The sequence below is a fragment of the Schistocerca nitens genome, chromosome 1, assembly GCF_023898315.1.
Source record: "Schistocerca nitens isolate TAMUIC-IGC-003100 chromosome 1, iqSchNite1.1, whole genome shotgun sequence".
NCBI classification, from domain to species: Eukaryota; Metazoa; Arthropoda; class Insecta; order Orthoptera; family Acrididae; genus Schistocerca; species Schistocerca nitens.
The window spans coordinates 166,884,516-166,906,436 of record NC_064614.1 but is presented as its reverse complement, the minus strand read 5'-3'; the positions used below and the strand labels follow the sequence as shown (position 1 = coordinate 166,906,436).

General features: G+C 42.6%; 1 protein-coding gene across 1 annotated transcript in view; it reads right to left on the bottom strand.

Moving 5' to 3' along the window:
* The window catches only part of LOC126234476 (serine/arginine repetitive matrix protein 2-like), an 894,711-nt gene that overhangs the window by 576,895 nt on the left and 295,895 nt on the right, over positions 1–21,921 (bottom strand). The window contains exon 2 of the mRNA XM_049943200.1: positions 21,061–21,212. Coding sequence (XP_049799157.1) covers positions 21,061–21,212 — 152 coding nt within the window. The remainder of the gene's footprint in view (positions 1–21,060; positions 21,213–21,921) is intronic.

Sequence of the window (21,921 nt, the reverse complement as noted above, 5' to 3'; positions counted from 1 at the left end):
GTCAAACTTTCAGGAAACATTCCTCACACACAAAGAAAGAAAATATGTTATGTGGACATGAGTCCGGAAACGCTTACTTTCCATGTTAGAGCTCATTTCATTACTTCTCTTCAAATCACATTAATCATGGAATGGAAACACACAGCAACAGAACGTACCAGCGTGACTTCAAACACTTTGTTACAGGAAATGCTCAAAATGTCCTCCGTTAGCGAGAATACATGCATCCACCCTCCGTCGCATGGAATCCCTGATGCGCTGATGCAGCCCTGGAGAATGGCGTATTGTATCACAGCCGTCCACAATACGAGCACGAAGAGTCTCTACATTTGGTACCGGCGTTGCGTAGACAAGAGCTTTCAAATGCCCCCATAAATGAAAGCCAAGAGGGTTGAGGTCAGGAGAGCGTGGAGGCCATGGAATTGGTCCGCCTCTACCAACCCATGGGTCACCGAATCTGTTGTTGAGAAGCGTACGAACACTTCGACTGAAATGTGCAGGAGCTCCATCGTGCATGAACCACAAGTTGTGTAGTACTTGTAAAGGCACATGTTCTAGCAGCACAGGTAGAGTATCCCGTATGAAGTCATGATAACGTGCTCCATTGAGCGTAGGTGGAAGAACATGGGGCCCAATCAAGACATCACCAACAATGCCTGCCCAAACGTTCACAGAAAATCTGTGTTGATGACGTGATTGAACAATTGCGCGCGGATTCTCGTCAGCCCACACATGTTGATTGTGAAAATTTACAATTTGATCACGTTGGAATGAAGCCTCATCCGTAAAGAGAACATTTGCACTGAAATGAGGATTGACACATTGTTGGATGAACAATTCGCAGAAGTGTACTCGTGGAGGCCAATCAGCTGCTGATGGTGCCTGCACACGCTGTACATGGTACGAAAACAACTGTTTCTCCCGTAGCACTCTCCATACAGTGACGTGGTCAACGTTACTTTGTACAGCAGCAACTTCTCTGACACTGAGATTAGGGTTATCGTCAACTGCACGAAGAATTGCCTCGTCCATTGGAGGTGTCCTCGTCGTTCTAGGTATTCTCCAGTCGCGAGTCATAGGCTGGAATATCCGTGCTCCCTAAGACGCCGATCAATTGCTTCGAACGTCTTCCTGTCGGGACACCTTCGTTCTGGAAATCTGTCTCGATACAAACGTACCGCGCCACGGCTTTTTCCCCGTGCTAATCCATACATCAAATGGGCATCTGCCAACTCTGCATTTGTAAACATTGCACTGACTGCAACACCACGTTCGTGATGAACACTAACATGTTGATGCTACGTACTGATGTGCTTGATGCTAGTACTGTAGAGCAATGAGTCGTATTCAACGCAAGCACCGAAGTGAACATTACCTTCCTTCAATTGGGCCAACTGTCGGTGAATCGAGGAAGTACAGTTCATACTGACGAAACTAAAATGAGCTCTAACGTGGAAATTAAGCGTTTCCGGACACATGTCCACATAACATGTTTTCTTTATTTGTGTGTGAGGAATGTTTCCTGAAAGTTTGGCCGTACCTTATTGTAACACCCGGTATACTGGGTGATCAAAAAGATGTTCAAAAAATGTCCGACAGATGGCGCTTCATCTGATCAGAATAGCAATAATTAGCATAACAAAGTAAGACAAAGCAAAGATGATGTTCTTTACACGAAATGCTCAATATGTCCACCATCATTCCTCAACAGTAGCTGTAGTGGAGGAATAATGTTGTGAACAGCACTGTAAAGCATGTCCGGAGTTATGGTGAGGCATTGGCGTCGAATGTTGTCTTTCGGCATTCCTAGAGATGTCGGTCGATCACGATACACTTGCGACTTCAGGTAACCCCAAAGCCAATAATTGCACGGACTGAAGTGGCGGCTGAGCAAACGATCATCACCAAACGACGCGCGCAAGAGATCTTTCACACGTTTAGCTATATGGGGTGGAGCGCCATCCTGCATAAACATCGTACGTTCCAGCAGGTGTTTATCAGCCAGGCTGGGGATGATGCGATTCTGTAACATATCGGCGTACCTCTCACCCGTCATGGTAGCAGTCTACATACATACTCCGCAATCCACCATACGGTGCGTGGCGGAGGGTACCTCATACCACAACCAGCAACTTCTCTCCCTGTTCCACTCCTAAACAGAACGAGGGAAAAATGACTGCCTATATGCCTCTGTACGAGCCCTAATCTCTCTTACATTATCTTTGTGGTCTTTCGCGAAATGTAAGTTGGCGGCAGTAAAATTGTACTGCAGTCAGCCTCAAATGCTGGTTCTCTAAATTTCCTCAGTAGCGATTCACGAAAAGAGTGCCTCCTTTCCTCTAGAGACTCCCACCCGACTTCCTAAAGCATTTCCGTAACACTCGCGTGATGATCAAACCTCACAGTAACAAATCTAGTAGCCCGCCTCTGAATTGCTTGAATGTCCTCCCTCAATCCGACCTGATAGGGATCCCAAACGCTCGAGCAGTACTCAAGAATAGGTCGTATTAGCGTTATATAAGCGGTCTCCTTTACAGATGAACCACATCTTCCCAAAATTCTACCAATGAACCGAAGACAACTATCCCCCTTCCCCACAACTGCCATTACATGCTTGTCCCACTTCATATCGCTCTGCAATGTTACGCCCAAATTGACGTGACTGTGTCAAGCGCTACACTACTAATGGAGTATTCAAACATTACGGAATTCTTTTTCCTATTCATCTGCATTAACTTACAGTTATCTATATTTAGAGTTAGCTGCAATTCTTTACACCAGTCACAAATCCTTACCAAGTCATCTTGTATCCTCCTACAGTCACTCAACGACGACACCTTCCCGTACACCACAGCATCATCAGCAAGCAGCCGCACATTGCTATCCACCCTATCCAAAAGATCATTTATGTAGATAGAAAACAACAGCGGACCTACCACACTTCCCTGGGGCACTCCAGATGATACCCTCACCTCCGATGAACACTCACCATCGAGGACAACGTACTGGGTTCTATTACTTAAGAAGTCTTCGAGCCACTCACATACTTGGGAACCAATCCCATATGCTCGTACCTTAGTTAGGAATCTGCAGTGGGGCACCGAGTCAAACGCTTTCCAGAAGTCAAGGAATATGGCATCCTATGATACCCTTCATCCATGGTTCGCAAGATATCATGTGAAACTGACGTTTTGCTGTCCAGCGCCATCTTTCGGACATTTTGTGAACTTTGTTTTTTTTTTTGTTCTAATAAAACCCCATGTCATTCCAAGCATGTGTGTAAATTTTTACCTCTCTATCTACGTTATTCCGTGGTTTATTTAGTTTTCAAATTTATACTGACTTTTTGATCACCCAGTACATCAATTGTTATAAAATATAGATATATAAACAGTTATATACATCAACTGTTATAAAATATAGACACTTAAAAATTACGTTAACTGTGTTCCGCTGACCACGGACAGTGGAATGAGAAAATTAGTCGAAAGAATAAACTACCTTATCAAAAGTGTCCAGACATTTAATAGTGGATGTTAATGTGGGCCGTGTCCACCCTAATTAGTCAAGTTGTGCCATAAATTTTTTGTTCTCCCCAATTCATTTCCGTAGTTCGTCATTAGATCTACATGTCTGATCTTCAGCATTCTTATAGAGCACCAGATTTCAATGCCTTCTATTTTGTTCTCGTCTGAACTGATTATTGTCCGCAGCTACACGCAGATATCTCTTCTTAAGACTTCAACAAACAAGTTTATATTACACGTTGAAAAAATTTCTCTTGCTTCAGAAAAGGTTTCCTTGCTATTACCACTTCACGCATTTTATTCGAAATCAAACTGTCACAGTGTACAGTAATCCAGATAGAGCACACATACAAAGCACTGGTTCATATCAAAGAATCTGTGCTACGCGTAAGAGGAAATGAACACCGAAAGGCCTCGGCGTTAGAAGTAAAACACAGTTAAGTTTCTCTCAGGTGTGGAGATAACGTCGACGAAGATACAATACAGATACCTCAAAGTGGCAATTTTCACTCATGAATTTCATGGCGCAATAGAGTAAAATAAATACAGTTTTTCTATTTTTTTAATTTTTAATGAGATATTACAATCCCATGTACCTTCGTTGTCACTGGAATAAGGAACATTAAAGGAGCAGCATAAGTTTTGCAGACTTATAGATCCAACTGTCCTGATTGCAGCTATTGAAGCCGGCCTCTGTGACCGAGCGGTTCTAGGTGTTTCAGTCCGGGACCGCTCTGCTGCTACGGTCGCAGGTTCGAATCCTGCCTCTGCCGTGTATGTCTGAGATGTAGTTAGGTTTAAGTAGTTCTAAGTTCTAGGGGACTGATGACCTCAGATGTTAAGTCCCATAGTGCTTAGAGCCATTTGACCCAGCAGCTATTTAAACTGTATTGCTAGGTGTTTGTCTTGATATTGGATGCGAAGGTCGCCAATATTACTTCACACTTCTCTCTGTTTTACTAATATTCCAAAATCAATTACGGTAAATCGTGAACTAAGGAAACTTGGTAATTCCAGTTTCACTCCTGTACAGCCGTATTCATAGTGTGGAGGGTTTGGAACAGTAAAGCGTGGGTTTTACAAGAGCTGTAGAGCAGTGTTTCCCAAACTATGTTCAGCAGGAAGTGAATAACTGAATAACTGCTCCGCAAAAAGCTGTTAATAACATGGCGTTCTCTTCGGCATTTTTACAATGCTAAATTTTATTATGATTTCTGTGTTATTAGTTATGAGAAAAAATTGAAGTAATGACTGAATAAATCATGTTTTTATCATTTTAAAAATATTATTAACTTAAAATAAAATACGATGTTTCATTTAAGTAGCAGGATTCTCAGAGTTCCGCCAGTGGAAAAGTTTGGGAACCCCTGCCCCACAGCAAGCTACGCCAGCGCCTGTCACGACGCAGCCCGGCCACGCGAGTAGTGATGTTGGTAGTCTACCTCTCTGGCGAACCTCTTCAACACTAAACAATACGCACGTAAGCGTTTAGTTTAATCGCTTACAAATATACCGTGCCATTTATAAAATAATTACACTGTAGCGCCATGTATAAGTTGCGGCCTCAATTACAATGGCGTTAGATTTCTTATGAACGTATCCTGTATGACATTTTGGTTCACCACTTAGCGTGGGAGCGACGTAACGCTGGACATTGTCGGCTGGTCGGTCAAACAAGCATAATAAAATCATCAGCAAATATCAAGGAATTTGGGAAAGAAGTGTATTTATGTCGTTAATGCAGACTAAGCAATCGAATTAATTGACACAGTCAAAACTTTGGTTAGTCAGTAACCAAATAACCGGTTTGAGACACCGTGGAATGATCTAAACTTCATATCCAGTTTTCCAAAACGTTGCGGCTCAAAGTCTGTTGTCTACAGAAAAGTATCGTCGTTGTAAGATTGTAAGGAATTATAGAAAGACTTCGAAAAAATTTCCATTTGATGTAATGTATGACAGCTCTATTCAAACGTGGATAAATGCAAGATAATCTCCTTCACAGAGAGACAGAACCCGATAGTGTGCCACGGGAAAGTAGTCTTCGTGCTCAGTACACTACTGAAAATTCGCTGCTATGCCACGAAGTAGGGGAGAGTGTCCTACCTGCAGAATAGTGTACCTAAGAACACGTGATGTTTCCTAGTCGGTGTTTCAGCCTAGGGGCCTATTTCAGAATCGCATGAAGGAAAACGTACTAGAGACCGCCATAAGCAGTTTCCGACATTTGTCACTGTTTTTATTCTTATGAGACACGAGATTTTGTTGAGTGCAGCGTTTATCTGTATTGCAGCTCCTATACAGGGTGAAGCGAAATTCGCGCACTCGGGCCTCGCAGCGCAACTCCTCACATGCCAGCGATAAAAAAAAAGTCTCTCCCAAAATTTCGTCTGGTGAGTATATCTGGCAGAAAAAGGACGTTAAATAGTGGCAATATGGCAGCACTGTAACAACATGTATGGTAACTACACCTGGCGGGACATCTTGATATTGCAGCACAGTTGGCGGAGTGGATAGAGTTTTGGGTTAGCACGCAGGAGGTCGAGGGTTCTATCCTGGGTTGGAGTGCATTTTTTCTCATTTCTCTCATTTCATTATGACGTTTCATACTGTAATATACACCGTTTGTTATGTCAAATGTACCCTAAATTTACAACATTTTGTAACGCTGAGCACAAAAATTCGTGGTTAGACAAATAAGAAATAGACAGTTGTTCAAATGTGTGTGAAATCTTATGGGACTTAACTGCTAAGGTCATCAGTCCCTAAGCTTACACACTACGTAACCTAAATTGTCCTAAGAACAAACACACACACTCATGCCCTTGGGAGGACTCGAACCTCCGCCGGGACCAGCCGCACAGTCCATGACTGCATCGCCTTAGAGCGCTCTGCTAATCCCGCGCGGCAATAGACAGTTGCAACAATTAATGGGACCATAGTGATAACACATACAAATAGTAACCGAGTTTGGACATTATTTGCAAAGCACGTTGCTAGTCCTACTGGTAACGTAAGGCTTTAATGAAATGTAATGGACCTGAACGGGGCAAGAATAATAGTTGGTATTAATCTATGTGACCATTAGAGGAGAGTAAAAAAAAAGCAGGTTTCGCTTCTAGTAGAGGGAGTGGTGCGCATAAATTCCAGCCCATGACGTGGAAATGGCATCTTTCAAAGCTGACCAATGTTCCATTTCTACGATTGTCGTATATAAGTGCAAATGTTTTTTAAGAGGACCCGCTGCAATCGCAGTTGCCGATTAAGATGTCAGATACCGTACCACTTGGTCTACATTTAACAAATAAAAATACGTATGTTTGAACCCAGGATCGAACCCTCGACCTCCTGCACGTTAACCCAAACGTCTATCCACTGCACCAACTGTACAAAACAATTAGAACCTGTTGACTGAGTTTGTTACTGTACATGTGGTTGCAGTGTTGCCAGATTGGCACTCTTTAACGTCCTTTTTCTGCCGGATGTACTCGCCGGACAAAATTTTGTGATAGACATTTTTTTATCACTGGCATGTGAGGAGTCGCGCTGCGAAGCCCGAGTGCCCGAATTTCGCTTCACCGTGTATATTTAAATGCTGTATAATATATTAAGGCTCTCGTATACTTCAGTAATATGCCGGCCGGTGTGGCTGAGCGGTTCTAGAGCTTCAGCCTGGAACCGCGCGACCGCTACGGTCGCAGGTTCGAATCATTCCTCGGGCATGGATTTGTGTGATGTCCTTAGGTTAGGTAGGTTTCAGTAGTTCTAAGATCTAGGGGGGGGATTGATGACCTCAGATGTTAAGTCCCATAGTGCTCAGAGCCATTTGAACCATACTTCAGTAATAGAGTTTTATGTTGAGAAAAATAGTGTATATATTTAAAACTAGGTAGAAACGTGTGAACGATTACCCATACTTCTTCAGTCGTGCACCTTCTTGCACTATGGTGCACATGCCAACGGATGGTCTACCATGGTACGCGTGATTCTGAAGATGAAATGAGTTCCTTTAGCGTCTAAACGATTTTGCCTGTCTTGGAAATTAGTGTTAGTTGCCAATTGCTTCTGTTTCAAAATGTTTTTAACTTGTGTTTATGATAATACAGCGATGTGACAAAAGTCATGGGATACCTTCTAATAACGTGTAGGATCTTCTTTCGCCCGGCGTTGTGCGACAATTAGACGTGGTATGAACTCAACAAGTCGTTGAAATCGCAGAAATATTGAGCCATGCTGCCTCTACAGCCGTCCATATTTGCAGAAGTGTTGCTGGTACACGATTTTGCGCACGAACCGACCTGTTGATTATGTCTCACAAACGTTCGACGGGATTCATGTCGGGCGATATTGCTGGCTAAATCATTCTGTCGAATTCTCCGGAATGTTCTTCAAACCAATCGGAAACAACTGTGACACGTCAACATAGTGCATTGTCAGCCATAAAAATTGCATCGTCGTTTAGGAACATGAAGTCCATGAATGGTTGCAAATAGTCTGCGATTAGCCGAACATAAAGATTTCCAGTCACTGATCGGTTGAGCAGGACCAGAGGAGCCAGACTGTTCCCTTTTGACAACTTCGGTCCGTGGCTTGTGGGGTCTGCGCCACACACGAACCCTACCACTAGCTTATACCAACTGCAATCGGGACTCACCTGACCAGGCCAGGGTTTTCCGGTCGTCTAGGGTCCAAACGCTTTGGTCACGAGCCCAGGAGAGGCGCCGCAGGCGATGTCGTGCCGCTACCAAAGGCGCTCGCGTCGATCGTCTGCTGCCATATCCCATAAAGGCCAAATTTCGCCGCACTGTCATAACAGATAAGTTCGTCGTACGTCCCACATTCCTTTCTCCGGTCATCTCACGAACTGTTGCTTGCCTGTTAGCAATGACAATTCTACGCAAACGCTCTGCTCTCGGTCGTTAAGTGAAGACCGCGGCCACTGCGTTGTGCGTGGTGAGGGGGGACTGCTTGAAATGTGGTTGTTTGTTGTTGTGGTCTTCAGTCCTGAGACTGGTTTGATGCAGCTCTCCATGCTACTTTATCCTGTGCAAGCTTCTTCATCTCCCAGTACCTACTGCAACCTACATCCTTCTGAATCAGCTTAGTGTATTCATCTCTTGGTCTCCCTCTACGATTTTTACCCTCCACGCTGCCCTCCAATGCTAAATTTGTGATCCCTTGATGCCTCAAAACATGTCCTACCAACCGATCCCTTCTTCTAGTCAAGTTGTGCCATAAACTTCTCTTCTCCCCAATCCTATTCAATACCTCCTCATTAGTTACGTGATCTACCCACCTTATCTTCAACATTCTTCTGTAGCACCACATTTCGAAAGCTTCTATTCTCTTCTTGTCCAAACTGGTTATCGTCCATGTTTCACTTCCATACATGGCTACACTCCATACAAATACTTTCAGAAACGCCTTCCAGACACTTAAATCTATACTCGATGTTAACAAATTTCTCTTCTTCAGAAACGATTTCCTTGCCATTGCCAGTCTACATTTTATATCCTCTCTACTTCGACCATCGTCAGTTATTTTACTCCCTAAATAGCAAAACTCCTTTACTACTTTAAGTGTCTCATTTCCTAATCTAATCCCCTCAGCATCACCCGATTTAATTTGACTACATTCCATTATCCTCGTTTTGCTTTTGTTGATGTTCATCTTATATCCTCCTTTCAAGACACTGTCCATTGCGTTCAACTGCTCTTCCAAGTCCATTGCTGTCTCTGACAGAATTACAATGTCATCGGCGAACCTCAAAGTTTTTACTTCTTCTCCATGAATTTTAATACCTACTCCGAATTTTTCTTTTGTTTCCTTTACTGCCTGCTCAATATACAGATTGAATAACATCGGGGAGAGGCTACAACCCTGTCTCACTCCTTTCCCAACCACTGCTTCCCTTTCATGCCCCTCTACTCTTATAACTGCCATCTGGTTTCTGTACAAATTTTAAATAGCCTATCGCTCCCTGTATTTTACCCCTGTCAACTTCAGAATTTGAAAGAGAGTATTCCAGTTAACGTTGTCAAAAGCTTTCTCTAAGTCTACAAATGCTAGAAACGTAGGTTTGCCTTCTCTTAATCTTTCTTCTAAGATGAGTCGTAAGGTTAGTATTGCCTCACGTGTTCCAACATTTCTACGGATTCCAAACTGATCTTCCCCGAGGTCCGCTTCTACCAGTTTTTTCATTGGTCTGTAAAGAATTCGCGTTAGTATTTTGCAGCTGTGACTTATTAAACTGATAGTTCGGTAATTTTCGCATCTGTCAACACCTGCTTTCTTTGGGATTGTAATTATTATATTCTTCTTGAAATGTGGTATTCTTCGTAAACTCTTGACAATGTATATCTCGCTCTACTGAATTCCATAACGATTTCCGTAATGGAATGCCCCATGTGTCTAGCTCCAACTACCGTTCCGCGTTCAATCTCTATTAATCCGTACTGTGCGGCCATAATTGTGTCGGAAACTTTTCCACATAAATCATCTGAGTCCAACTGACAGCTACGACAATGCTCTGCACTTTTATACCTCGTGTAAGTGATACTACCGCCACATGTATAGGCTACGTGTATACCGTTATCCCACGACGTTTGTCACATGAGTGTACTTACCCTTAGTTTGATTTCGGATACTGATTATTGTGTGTAGCAGAGTAATAATGTAACTGATAGACTACTAAAAACACAATATTGACAAGATTTTCTCGACTGAAACACTTTCAAGTTGGAAGAGAATATTTGTTGCTATTCATATGACCGTGGTGCACAATGGAACAACTTTCACATTTGAAAAACCTCACTTTTCACGAGTAATTTTTAAACTATTTTCTACAAGACTGCAACACACACAAATTGAATGTTATAGTTTCAAAACAGAATGAGGAAATACATTAAACCTCAAGTGTTGAGTGCTACTGACAAGGGATTTCAGATCGATTCCGTATTTCTGGATTTACGGAAGGCTTTTGATACTGTACCACACAAACGGCTCGTAGTGAAATTGCGTGCTTATGAAATACCGTCTCAGTTATGTGACCGGATTTGTGATTTCCTGTCAGAGAGATAACAGTTCGTAGTGACTGACGGACAGTCGTCGAGTAAAACAGAAGTGATTTCTTGCGTTCCCCAAAGGTAGTGTTATAGGCCCTTTGCTGTTCCTTATCTATATAAACGATTTGGGAGACAATATGAGCAGCCGTCTTCGGTTGTTTGCAGATGACGCTGTCGTTTATTGACTAATAAAGTCATCAGAAGATCAAAACAAACTGCAAAACGATTTAGAAGAAATATCGGAATGGTGCGAAAAGTGGCAGTTGACCTGAAATAACGAAAAGTTTGATGTCATCCACATGAGTGCTAAAAGGAACTCGTTAAACTTCGGTTACACGATAAATCAGTCTAATCTAAAAGCCGTAAATTCCACTAAATACCTAGGTATTACAATTGCGAACAAATTAAATTGGAAGGAACACATAGAAAACGTTGCGGGGAAGGCTAACCAAAGACTGCGTTTTATTGGCAGGACACTTAGAAAATGTAACAGACCTACTAAGGAGACTGCCTACAGTACTCTTGTCCGTCCTCTTCTAGAATCCTGCTGCGCGGTGTGGGATCCTTACCAGATGGGACTGACGGAGTACATCGAATAAGTTCAAACAAAGGCAGTACGTTCTGTATTATCGCGAAATATGGGAGAGAGTGTCACAGAAATGATACAGGGTTTGGGCTGGAAATCATTAAAAGGAAGGCGTTTTTCGTTGCGACGGAATGTTCTCACGAAATCCCAATAACCAACTTTCACCTCCGCATGCGAAGATATTCTGTTGACACCGACCTACATAGGGAAGAACGATCACCACGGTAAAATAAGGGAAATCAGAGCTCGTACGGAAAGATACAAATGTTCGTTCTTTCTGCGCGCTATAAGACGTTGGAATAATAAAGAAGTGTGAAGGTGGTTCGATAAATCCTCTGCCAGGCACTTAAATGTGATTTGCAGAGTAACCATGCAGATGTAGATGTTACAGGGCTTTTGGGGAGCGGACCAGCCAGCGAGGCCATCCGTCCCATCGGATTAGGGAAGGATAGGGAAGGAAATCGGCCGCTTCCTTTCAAAGGAACCATCCCAGCAGTTGCCTGAAGCGATTTAGGCAAGTCACGGAAAACCTAAATCAGGATGGCCGGACGTGGGTTTGAACCGTCGTCCTCCCTAATGCGATTTCATTGTGCTAACTACTACGCCATCTCGCTCGGTTACAGGGCTGGCTAGAGACGAAAGAGTGAGAAGTGTTCCAAGTTGCAACACTCTCCCCTGCTTTCTACCACGGAGAATGATCAACAAATTTTATTATAGAGTGGTAGATCTTTCACGATATTTAGTGAGAGACACTACAGAAGTTCAGCTGTTGTGGACTCTATTCCACATACAGCGTAAATTCGTTTATCCAGCCATAATTAATAAGGATCTCAGGTCATCCATTTTTATTTTTTGTTTGTAGAATACTAATTGTACAACACTTGATACTCCGGACTTAACAGCGGCAACAATCTACGACGAGACTCACTAAATTTTAGTCAACCATAACAGAGAAATACTGGCACGGTGTCAAGTTAATAAGTTGACAATGAGCTATACAGTACTGTGTTGACTCCCTTTTTTCTGACTGTAAAATGACATCGAAGAGGAAGAAAGTGGTAGTGTCTTTGGCCAAAAGCTTATATGAACTGCTTAAGATAGATAACGGAGAATTGTTGAAAAAGATTGCTGGTGAATTTAGTGTTAAGTTGTTTTCTATTATCTCAGTATATTCAGACCAAAGTGTTTACGATGACAAAATTATCGCCGTTTGTTCGTTTGCAGACAATAAAGACAATTATCATGGATCAGCTGACTAAACCGACGCACAATCTGCAGACATTACGCCACATGCAGATGCAAAACACAGTTGGACAAAATAATGGCTTATCTGGACCGCCAGACGGAAGCAACTTTGGCTGAACAGTTGCTGGTGAAACGTCGACGTGATTGTGCTGCACATAATTGGTAAACGAGACTGACACAAAAGAAAATCACTGTTTATGTCAGTGTATAAAAGTCACAGGTTTTTCTACACCTACACAGCATATTTAAAAAGGTGTCACATATTCCAGTAGGAGGTATTATTGGTAAAAACTAGAAAAAAAGTTTTTATAATGTCTCGTCCAGAAACCTATACCTCTTGAGGTATGGAGCTGTTGAAGAACCGCAGTTCACAGCCTACATTTTATTTGCCGATGAGGCAGAATTTTGTTCCGTTAAGGGCACCGTGTTGAGAACTATCTGCAAGGAAGTTCTGTATTCAATCATAAATTGATCCGATCATCGGTAAACTCATAGTTTGTATCAAACGCCTTTCGGAAGTCAAGGAACGTGGCGTCAGCCTAAGCGCATTCGTCTACTGCGCTGAGGATCGCGCGAACTAAAACAGAGGAGGATTTCGCAAGAGCACTGTTTGCGAAATTAATGCTGATTTTCGTATAGGAGATTTTCATTTTTGTTCACCAAGGACGCCACGGTGCATGAGCGTAAAATATGTTCCACAATTCTAAAACAGGCAGACGTCAATGATGATGTTGTTGTTGTTGTGGTCTTCAGTCCTGAGACTGGTTTAACGCAGCTCTCCATGCTACTCTATCCTGTGCAAGCTTCTTCATCTCCCAGTATCTACTGCAACCTACATCCTTCTGAATCTGCTTAGTGTATTCATTTCTTGGTTTCCCTCTGCGACTTTTACCCTCCACGCTGCCCTCCAACACTAAATTGGTGATCCCTTGATGCCTCAGAACATGTCCTACCAACCGATCCCTTCTTCTAGTCAAGTTGTGCCACAAACTCCTCTTCTCCCCAATTCTATTCAGTACCTCCTCATTAGTTATGTGATCTACCCATCTAATCTTCGGCATTCTTCCGTAGCACTACATTTCGAAACCTTCTATTCTCTTCTTGTCCAAACTATTTATCGTCCATGTTTCACTTTCATACACGACTACACTCCATACAAATAGTTTCAGAAACGACTTCCTGACACTTAAACCTATACTCGATGTTAACTAATTTCTCTTCTTCAGAAACGATTTCCTTGCCATTGCCAGTCTACATTTTATACCCTCCCTACTTCGACCATCATCAGTTATTTTCCTCCCCAAATAGCAAAACTCCTTTACTACTTTAAGTGTCTCATTTCCTAATCTAATTCGCTCAGTATTACCCGACTTAATTCGACTAGATTCCATTACCCTTGTTTTGTTTTTGTTGATGACGTCAAGATGATGGGTTATAATTATACGCGTCTGTCCGACGGGCCTCTTTACAAACCGAATTGACTTCCGCTTTTTTTTCTTGAGTCGCTTGGTACCCTTCGTTGCTCTAGTAACCTACAATAAACTACGCTACAAGGGGACCAATATCCTGATGATGATAATTTTGAATCTACTCACGATGTGTTCATTACTGTGTGTGTGGCACTTCATAAAGGAAATTACTGTTTTTATGGGTATTTCTTCTCTTGGCGTCGCGCTACTGTCCGCAGCAGTCCTGAGCGGGCAGGATCAGGCACTGCTAGGAAGACAGCGCCAGGAACAATGGCCGGGGCACACACAATGAGCGGTGGCGCCGGAATGGTAAATAAATCCCCGGACACTGTCCAGTCAGAGCTGGCGATACAGCTGCTGCGTCCGCCTCCGTGCCGCATCGCCAGCCTGTGTAAGAGGCGCCCACTCTTCATTTCTTTGATAACAGGCTCATTTCATTCTCAAGCACTACTCAAACCTGACATATTTACCGGGAGTGATGCCACTCTCTCCAACGGTGGCAAGCTATTGTCGCATCAGCATTAATTTCACTAGGGAGTAACAAGCCTTTGAGACAAGCAACGTCAGTAATTAACTATCACTATAATTTGATTCTTCATTTTATGTATGTTGCGAGGACAAACTAGAGGTAGCAAGTACACATTAATGATACACCTAAAGAGTCGCATTGTCCATAATTTTTGTCTATCGCAAAATTCAACAAGACTTTACGTAATTTTTTTATGATGCGCTAGCTCTCTTTATTTGCTCACATTAGTTACAATTAATGCTCATTAAATGACCCACTGGGTGATCCACCTGGTCCTACTGCTGGGTTTTACGCAGCCCATAACACCTCCAAAAACCACACGCAAGATTTTCGTATTCTTTCGCTTGTTACACACAATCGATCAGCACTACAGAAAAACGAATAGGATATTTCTGTAGGGGTTTTTGTGTAGTTACATTTTTTGCTGCGATACGTTTCCGTTGAAGGCGAAGGTTTCTCAGTTATTGAAGAAAAACGCATTTTAAAGTAATTTTTATACGTTTTCCTTGAATAACACAAACATTGCATCCTTTAGCGAATACGCTTCCCAGTACAAAATTAAAATACATTAAATTTCCTACAAAAAGGTCCCATTCACTTTTTCTGAGAACTAACAGTCTGCATGTAGAGAGCGAGAGAATATGAAAATCTTGAGTGTCGTATTTGAATGTGTTGCAGAGTGCATAAAACCCAGCGGCAGGGGCACCTGAATGATCAAGCATTTACAGTGACATCTATATCCTGCCAATTTTCTGTCGCAACAGATGTTGTCTTTACACCGTTTTGTCTTTATAAATCGAAGAACTTATGCGTGTGGTGCTCTACTCCTTCTGTTCAAAGTCCATAAAACTGTTAAATCTCGCCTGTCATTCGCCGAAACATGCAGTCCTTCGAAAACATTCAGCAGTGCAACAAAACGGTTTAGGATTTTCGATGTAAGTAGCATAAAACTAATTCAGCTCTTATCTAAGGACACTGTTTACGTCATTACACTTCATTGTTAGGTCATTTGCGAGCCGCCCTAACAGCTGGGAGCGCTAACGCGCTCACCTGCGTGACTGGGAGGTGAGCCAGCCCCTAATTCATTCTGCATCGCGCTTTAACGACGAGACCTGGCGGGAGCCGGTGAGCCTCGATGTGGTTTTTAGGCGGTTTCCCACACCCATGTAGCTAAATATTGGTATGATGCCCAAGTCCCGCCTCAAATTCACGCACGCAAACACTTTGTAAACGGTACCACGCTTGAACTTGAGATCCACCCTAGACGCAGAGATGATGTACATAGATTGCCGGCCGGGGAGAGGGGGACGGAGGTGGTGACGTCAGGAGGCGTATCCGGCCACCAAATGTCACTAACACTCCCAAAATCGGTAAAACGATGCAGATCACATAGAAAACGCGAAAAGACAAAATGAAAAGAAAGGAAAGAGTTGCGTCCTAAACAGTGAAACAGCTGGTTTTTTCTTACATGATGTTTTACTGATGAGGAATCTGTCAGTTCAAGACCGGTAATGACGCTATTTGTTCCTAATTATTTTTTTATTTGTCTGATGCCACACATTAAGAGCTTTTTAGTCACAAGAATAGCTTTACATACACAAAGTTTACTAAACTACTACGTGCTCTCTTGCATAATGTACTACAGATGACAAGTTATAGGCGAATGTCAAGGTCTTTCAAACATGGCGTTCCGAAGGTGTTCGGTCAAATTAGTACAGAAGGTAGGGAATATTAAAACAAATATATATAGTTATGAAACGTATGGTCACTGTTTGTAATTTATTACACAGAAGGTAGTTTAGCGTGCTAATTACAACAGTGACATTCACAAGAACTCCTCAAATGCCCGATGAATGGTCTGTACGCAACCAGTACAAAGTCGAACAATTGACTGCCATGTCCCTTAGAAGATTCCTGACATTTCTGCAACGGTACCAGAAGCGACAGTAATTGTAACGACGAAAGTTTCTTCAGATTCCACAATGGCTTTATACACCAGCTGCTTCGTGAGCCCCCAGAGAAAGAAACCAATACATGTGAGGCCGGGTGAACTGCATGGACAGGCCACAGGGCCACCACGGCCGAGCCATCGAATCCCGAGGGCGGCTCTCATACGATTCCTCACAGTAATACTGTAATGAGCTGGCGCCCCATCGAGCTGGAAGTAGATCTTCCACCAGTTCTGGCAACACTGTTCCACGAAGACGCAATATCTCCGTGCGCTGGGGGGGAATGGAAGAATGTATGGCCCAATCAACCTGTCACATAGAACGTCGGCCAACACATTGACCCTGAATCGTTGTTGATGAGCAAGAGATCGAGTTCACATGTACCCAGATATACGAATTGTGAATACTGAAACAGCTTTAGGAGTAAACAAAGCCTCGTCGGTGTATAGGACCTCGTCCGGAAATAAGGAGTGCACGGCAGTCAGTTGTAAAAACCATTACGTGAACTGCACTCGTTGGGGGGTGTTAGTGCTGCCGCAAGATGGAAAGCATGAACCTGCTAGTCACGTAACACATTCCACACAAGGCTATGTCTCACACCAAGGATGTGGGCAATACGACATGTACTTGAAGATGAAGTGTCGTCCAATCACGTCGTCCATTTCGACAGTTCGCACTGTTCGATTCCGACATGTATCATACGTTCTTGCACAGAAAATGCCTATTTCAAGTATCGGGCGATGCAGATGTCCGAATTTCTGGTGCTGTGGTTCCTGTCGGTTGGCAAAGCGCTGTCGATACTCTCTCACTGCAGCTCGTCCATTTCAATTCACAAACCCGTATACCACATGCCATGTCAGCCATTTCGTCACACGTAGACCACTCCATGTTCACTGCTGTCGTCACAAGACGACAATGACTGCCATCGAATCAGTGTGTCTACAAGGAAGTCACCGTTGTTATCACATGGCGGTCATGTTTGCGGTGTGTTTCCACTCAGACAAGTTTTGAATGTCAGTACACATTCCGAGTCAGCGACACCGACTCAGCAGCTTACGTCAGCATCACTAATAAAATGTTCCCTAACATTACAAGCTGACTTCAGAGACTGTGTGTTCCTTATCGCAATATATTTCTGTTGTTTTCTACCGCCACCATTAATTTGAACGAATTGTTTCGCAGCACCTTGTGTAGTTATTACAAAACTCGTCACTCTCAAGAAATCTTCGAAAGAACCCTTGTAGGAACGTATAGAATAAATTAATATAACAAGAGCAACAAGTAGCTCAGTGCCACAGTCACGGTGGTGGAGAATATTTCTCTCACTTGCTGTGAGTGTCTGCATATCTTCCATGATTCGTTCGGATGCGCTTCGTAACAGTCCAAGCCGCCCGAGGCTGGTCAATTCCAGGGGCTTACTCCTGGATGCAAGGGAGTTTCAGGCATTGTGAAGGACAGTTTTTTTGCTAACAGCATTTCGACTCACTTATGACGTAGAACTGATCTTCAGCAAAAATTCTGGTTATGATTCCTTCTACAAAGAATAAATAATTCAGTATCGGAATGTCGGGGCTATAAACAATCTTATGTCATTAACTTAGTAATCCACTCTTCCGCCTTACATCAGAAGATGGAATGTGATTCAAAACAGTCACCAATATGTGGGAGTAGATCGTATTGACCCACTAACAATGCGCACGGATCCATCTAGCTGTATATCTATCTTCTTCACACATGTGCTATTAAAACTGACAGACGCACTGCTCTGTGCTGTTGAGCGATATTCGAAGAGTGTCTTTTGGCGATCCAGCAGTAGTGACAGAGAGACTACGAAGAATACTATTTCTGCTTTTGAGCTAACCAGATGTTCGCGTCAATTGCTCCTTGAAGAACAGCATTATTAACAGTGCGTGGTTGCATTATTCTTCTTTATCGTAAGAATTCACCTGTAATATAATGATAGAACCATTGACTATGGTTGCGTTCACAGCAGTACCGACAACAGCTGCCAGACATCGTCACCAGAGGTCACCCCATATAACCTACTGACTGTTTGGTCGAATTGTGTCCGATAATTTATTCTATGTACGAAATCGATTAGATTTTAACCTCTTAGGGTAGGATGGATAGCACGACGCCTCCGTTCTTGGAGACGAGCGCTGCATTGCGGCTTTTGCTATTAAAAAGACCCGAATACATGTGAATGAGCTGTACCTGTCTCGAAAAGAACGTGACCAGTACTGTACTCTCTGTCCTCAGTTATCGGAAGAGCCAGACAAGTTTTATGAATATGTGGTATGAAGCGAGAAACGTTCTGTTACGTATTGGAGACCATTCATGGTGATCTTGAAATGCAAGATTACAAACACTCTGCTTTGCTGCATTTATTGAAAGTTGTATAAACATAAATCAATTAACCAATAATGACTGTCATTCAGCATACGTGTGGAAGGCAAGCATGGAGCTTAGAATAAAATACTCTGAACATATAAATCACTGGAATGTGGAAAAACAAACACAACATTCGCAAACCACTTCATATAGCAGAATCACCCCTCTACTGGCAGAAAAATGGCACTAAGCAGTAATAATAATTTTTAGACATCTAATGCGCACCTAATAAAAACTAAAACACTGTTCATACCAGTAAGCACAAGCATAAGAATATGCTACCCTATTCACTCGAAGTGTCCGCAGCTCGTGGTCGTGCGGTAGCATTCTCGCTTCCCACGCCCGGGTTCCGGGTTCGATTTCCGGCGGGGTCAGGGATTTTCTCTACCTCGTGATGACTGGGTGTTGTGTGCTGTCCTTAGGTTAGTTAGGTTTACGTAGTTCTAAGTTCTAGGGGACTGATGACCATAGCTGTTAAGTCCCATAGTGCTCAGAGCCATTTTATTCACTCGAAGAAATTATTTTTTGAGGTTATAAAATACGGCTAAAATTTCCGACAAAGATTTTGCCTACTTGTGGTTTCCTATAAACCAGCTATTTCAGTCCATAGATTGCCAGCTATAGTATATTCAGATTGTGATATTTTCTTATCTTTAGCACAAACTCACTTTTCTGGACTAAACTTATCAGTTTCTCATAGTCCATAGACGAGGGCGACAACATCGGTGGATATCACAGAAAAAAAAAAATCTCAATTTCACCGATTGAAGTCCGAAGTCCGTACGTTCGGACGATGAGATCGGCTGCACTGTGACCGCGCTCTGGCGCCGTACTGACTCGAAAAGGTCGGCCGTCTTCGGCCAACTTTGGGCCGTCTTCGGCCGACTGTCGGTCGTCGGCGGAATTCGGCGATATCGGCTCCACTGTAGAGATGCCGGTTATCGCTGATGCAACCGGTTTTCAGTTATATCGGTTTTTTCCTACGCCAGTTACATTTGACTGTCAAGACCGCTCAAAATAACCGATTTCTGAAATAATCGAGTTCTGTTTTATTATTCTTTTTATTTCTTGTAATAAACGTAGAAATCGAAAGAAGATTGAAAATCTTTAACTCTATCAGTTTCAAGACACATAGAATTAAAATAATAAATTAAATAGACAAATAAAAGAAAACTTAGTCCGTTGAGAGCTTTTCTCGAAAAGTGATGAGCGGTTGAATACTACAAAAAAATCACAAGTATTCTCTTATTGATTCTCATTTTTTGAAATTCTGCTCAACAATCATGTGGTAATCGGGGATCATAACACTGTTTGGGCATTACGAATAGTCAGGGCCAAAGGGTAAAACCTGAGATTGAAGAACTCTGCTTTTATTGCTAATGTATTCATTTTCAAGAGTTACAAGCAGATAAAGGCATATTATGGAGACACACGCAGCAAAACAGCTGCTTTGTATTTTTATTGTAAACTATGAATGAACTACTGTTAATCTTTAATTTATTACTGTTACCATAATTTCCTTCCTCTTTTATTATTTTATAGAAATGGCAGACGAATCTTTAATCCTTTCGGTGTGAGGCGCCGTGATACGATCAGAGCGGAGGTTCGAGTCCTCCCTCGGGCATGGCTTTGTGCGTTGTCCTTAGCGTAAGTTAGTTTAAGTTAGATTAATTAGTGTGTAAGCTTAGTGACCTATGATGTCAGCCGTTTGGTCCCAGAAGACCTTACCATAAATTTCCAAAATTTTTAATCCTTTAAAGCAAATGAAGCATTGTACTGCATTGCTATATCACTTCGTAAAAAATATTCCTTGGAATAGCTTGTTACCATTCTGCAGTACGGTGTATGTACGGCGACGACCACTTCTTATCGTTGCTCTTTTCTGCCGGCATTGTTATTAAAGTAGCACTAACCGCTTTTCCCACTTTCTGTAATAACGCAACATTTCAAAGTATTGCATATTTTACGAATAAAAATTATTACATTTTAAAGAAAGGTTTATTGAAATGCGAAAATTTTGGTACTGCTGCTGTGGCTAACTGATATTTTGGTTTTTCACTTGGTTATTAGTATAAAAATGAGAAACACTTGTTACTACCGAGACCAACAAATATCGAAAATTAACGTTAATTAGAACAAAAATACCAGTATCGGTCTTAAGTGGTCGGTTTTTTTCATCCCTACGCCACTGAGACCACAGTCTATGGCGCAGCAAGTAAGCCAGATCTCCCAGGTGGGAGCTGTAGCTGGAACTAGACGGACTGACAGAAAGAGAAGAAGAAGAAGATCGCTTTACTCACTCGTTGAGGCCGAGGCGCAGCGTGTGCCCGGCGTTGCGTAGCAGCGCGTGCGCGTCGCTGTTGGAGACGGCGCGCGTAGACTGCCCATTGATGCTCGAGATGACGTCGCCCTCGCGCACGCCCTTCTGCGCCGCCTTGCTGCCCGGGTTCACCTGCAACACCAGCACACGAAAACGTTAAGGAGGGAAGTTCATGAAACTGACCGAAAACGTCAATTTTCAATTTATTTTTTATTCATTAGTAGAAGTCGTGGACAATAATTTCCCAAAGTTTCAAAGATGAAATCGCATCCGAAGTCACTGAAAAATAAGTGTGTGACGCGACATTCCTGCCACGCCCATGGCGACCCTACAACGATTCCGTGTGTTACTGGAAGGTTCTGATGCCTACTCTTTGGTTTCATATATCATCTGTGACTCTGTTCCGTATCTCAGAAACAATAACAAACCAGCTGCTTTTTTGATGAGCTTTTTTGATGAAGAAGCAGTTTTTGTTTTGCCTTGTGCTACTAAAGGAGATTTACGCTAGTGTTCGATTCTTCCATCAGAGCCTATCCAGTACAAGTGAGATGAAGAGTGCAGTATAGACTACATATTTCCAAATGGTGACAACAGATGCACATCTCATTTATCATCTGTGCCATATTAGATGGTGTAAATGTCTACAGGCTTAGAGGGATAACAACCCCCACATTCACAACGAAAGGCTTCCAGACAGTATCCTGGACGTTATCAAGCCCACTTACAGGTTTGTGACCGACTCTGAACTTCTAAAAATGTGTTTTCACTGCAAAATCCATAATCCAAATGAGTGTAAATTTACTCACACGAGAATGATGCCATAAAAGCACGTTTTCTTCTG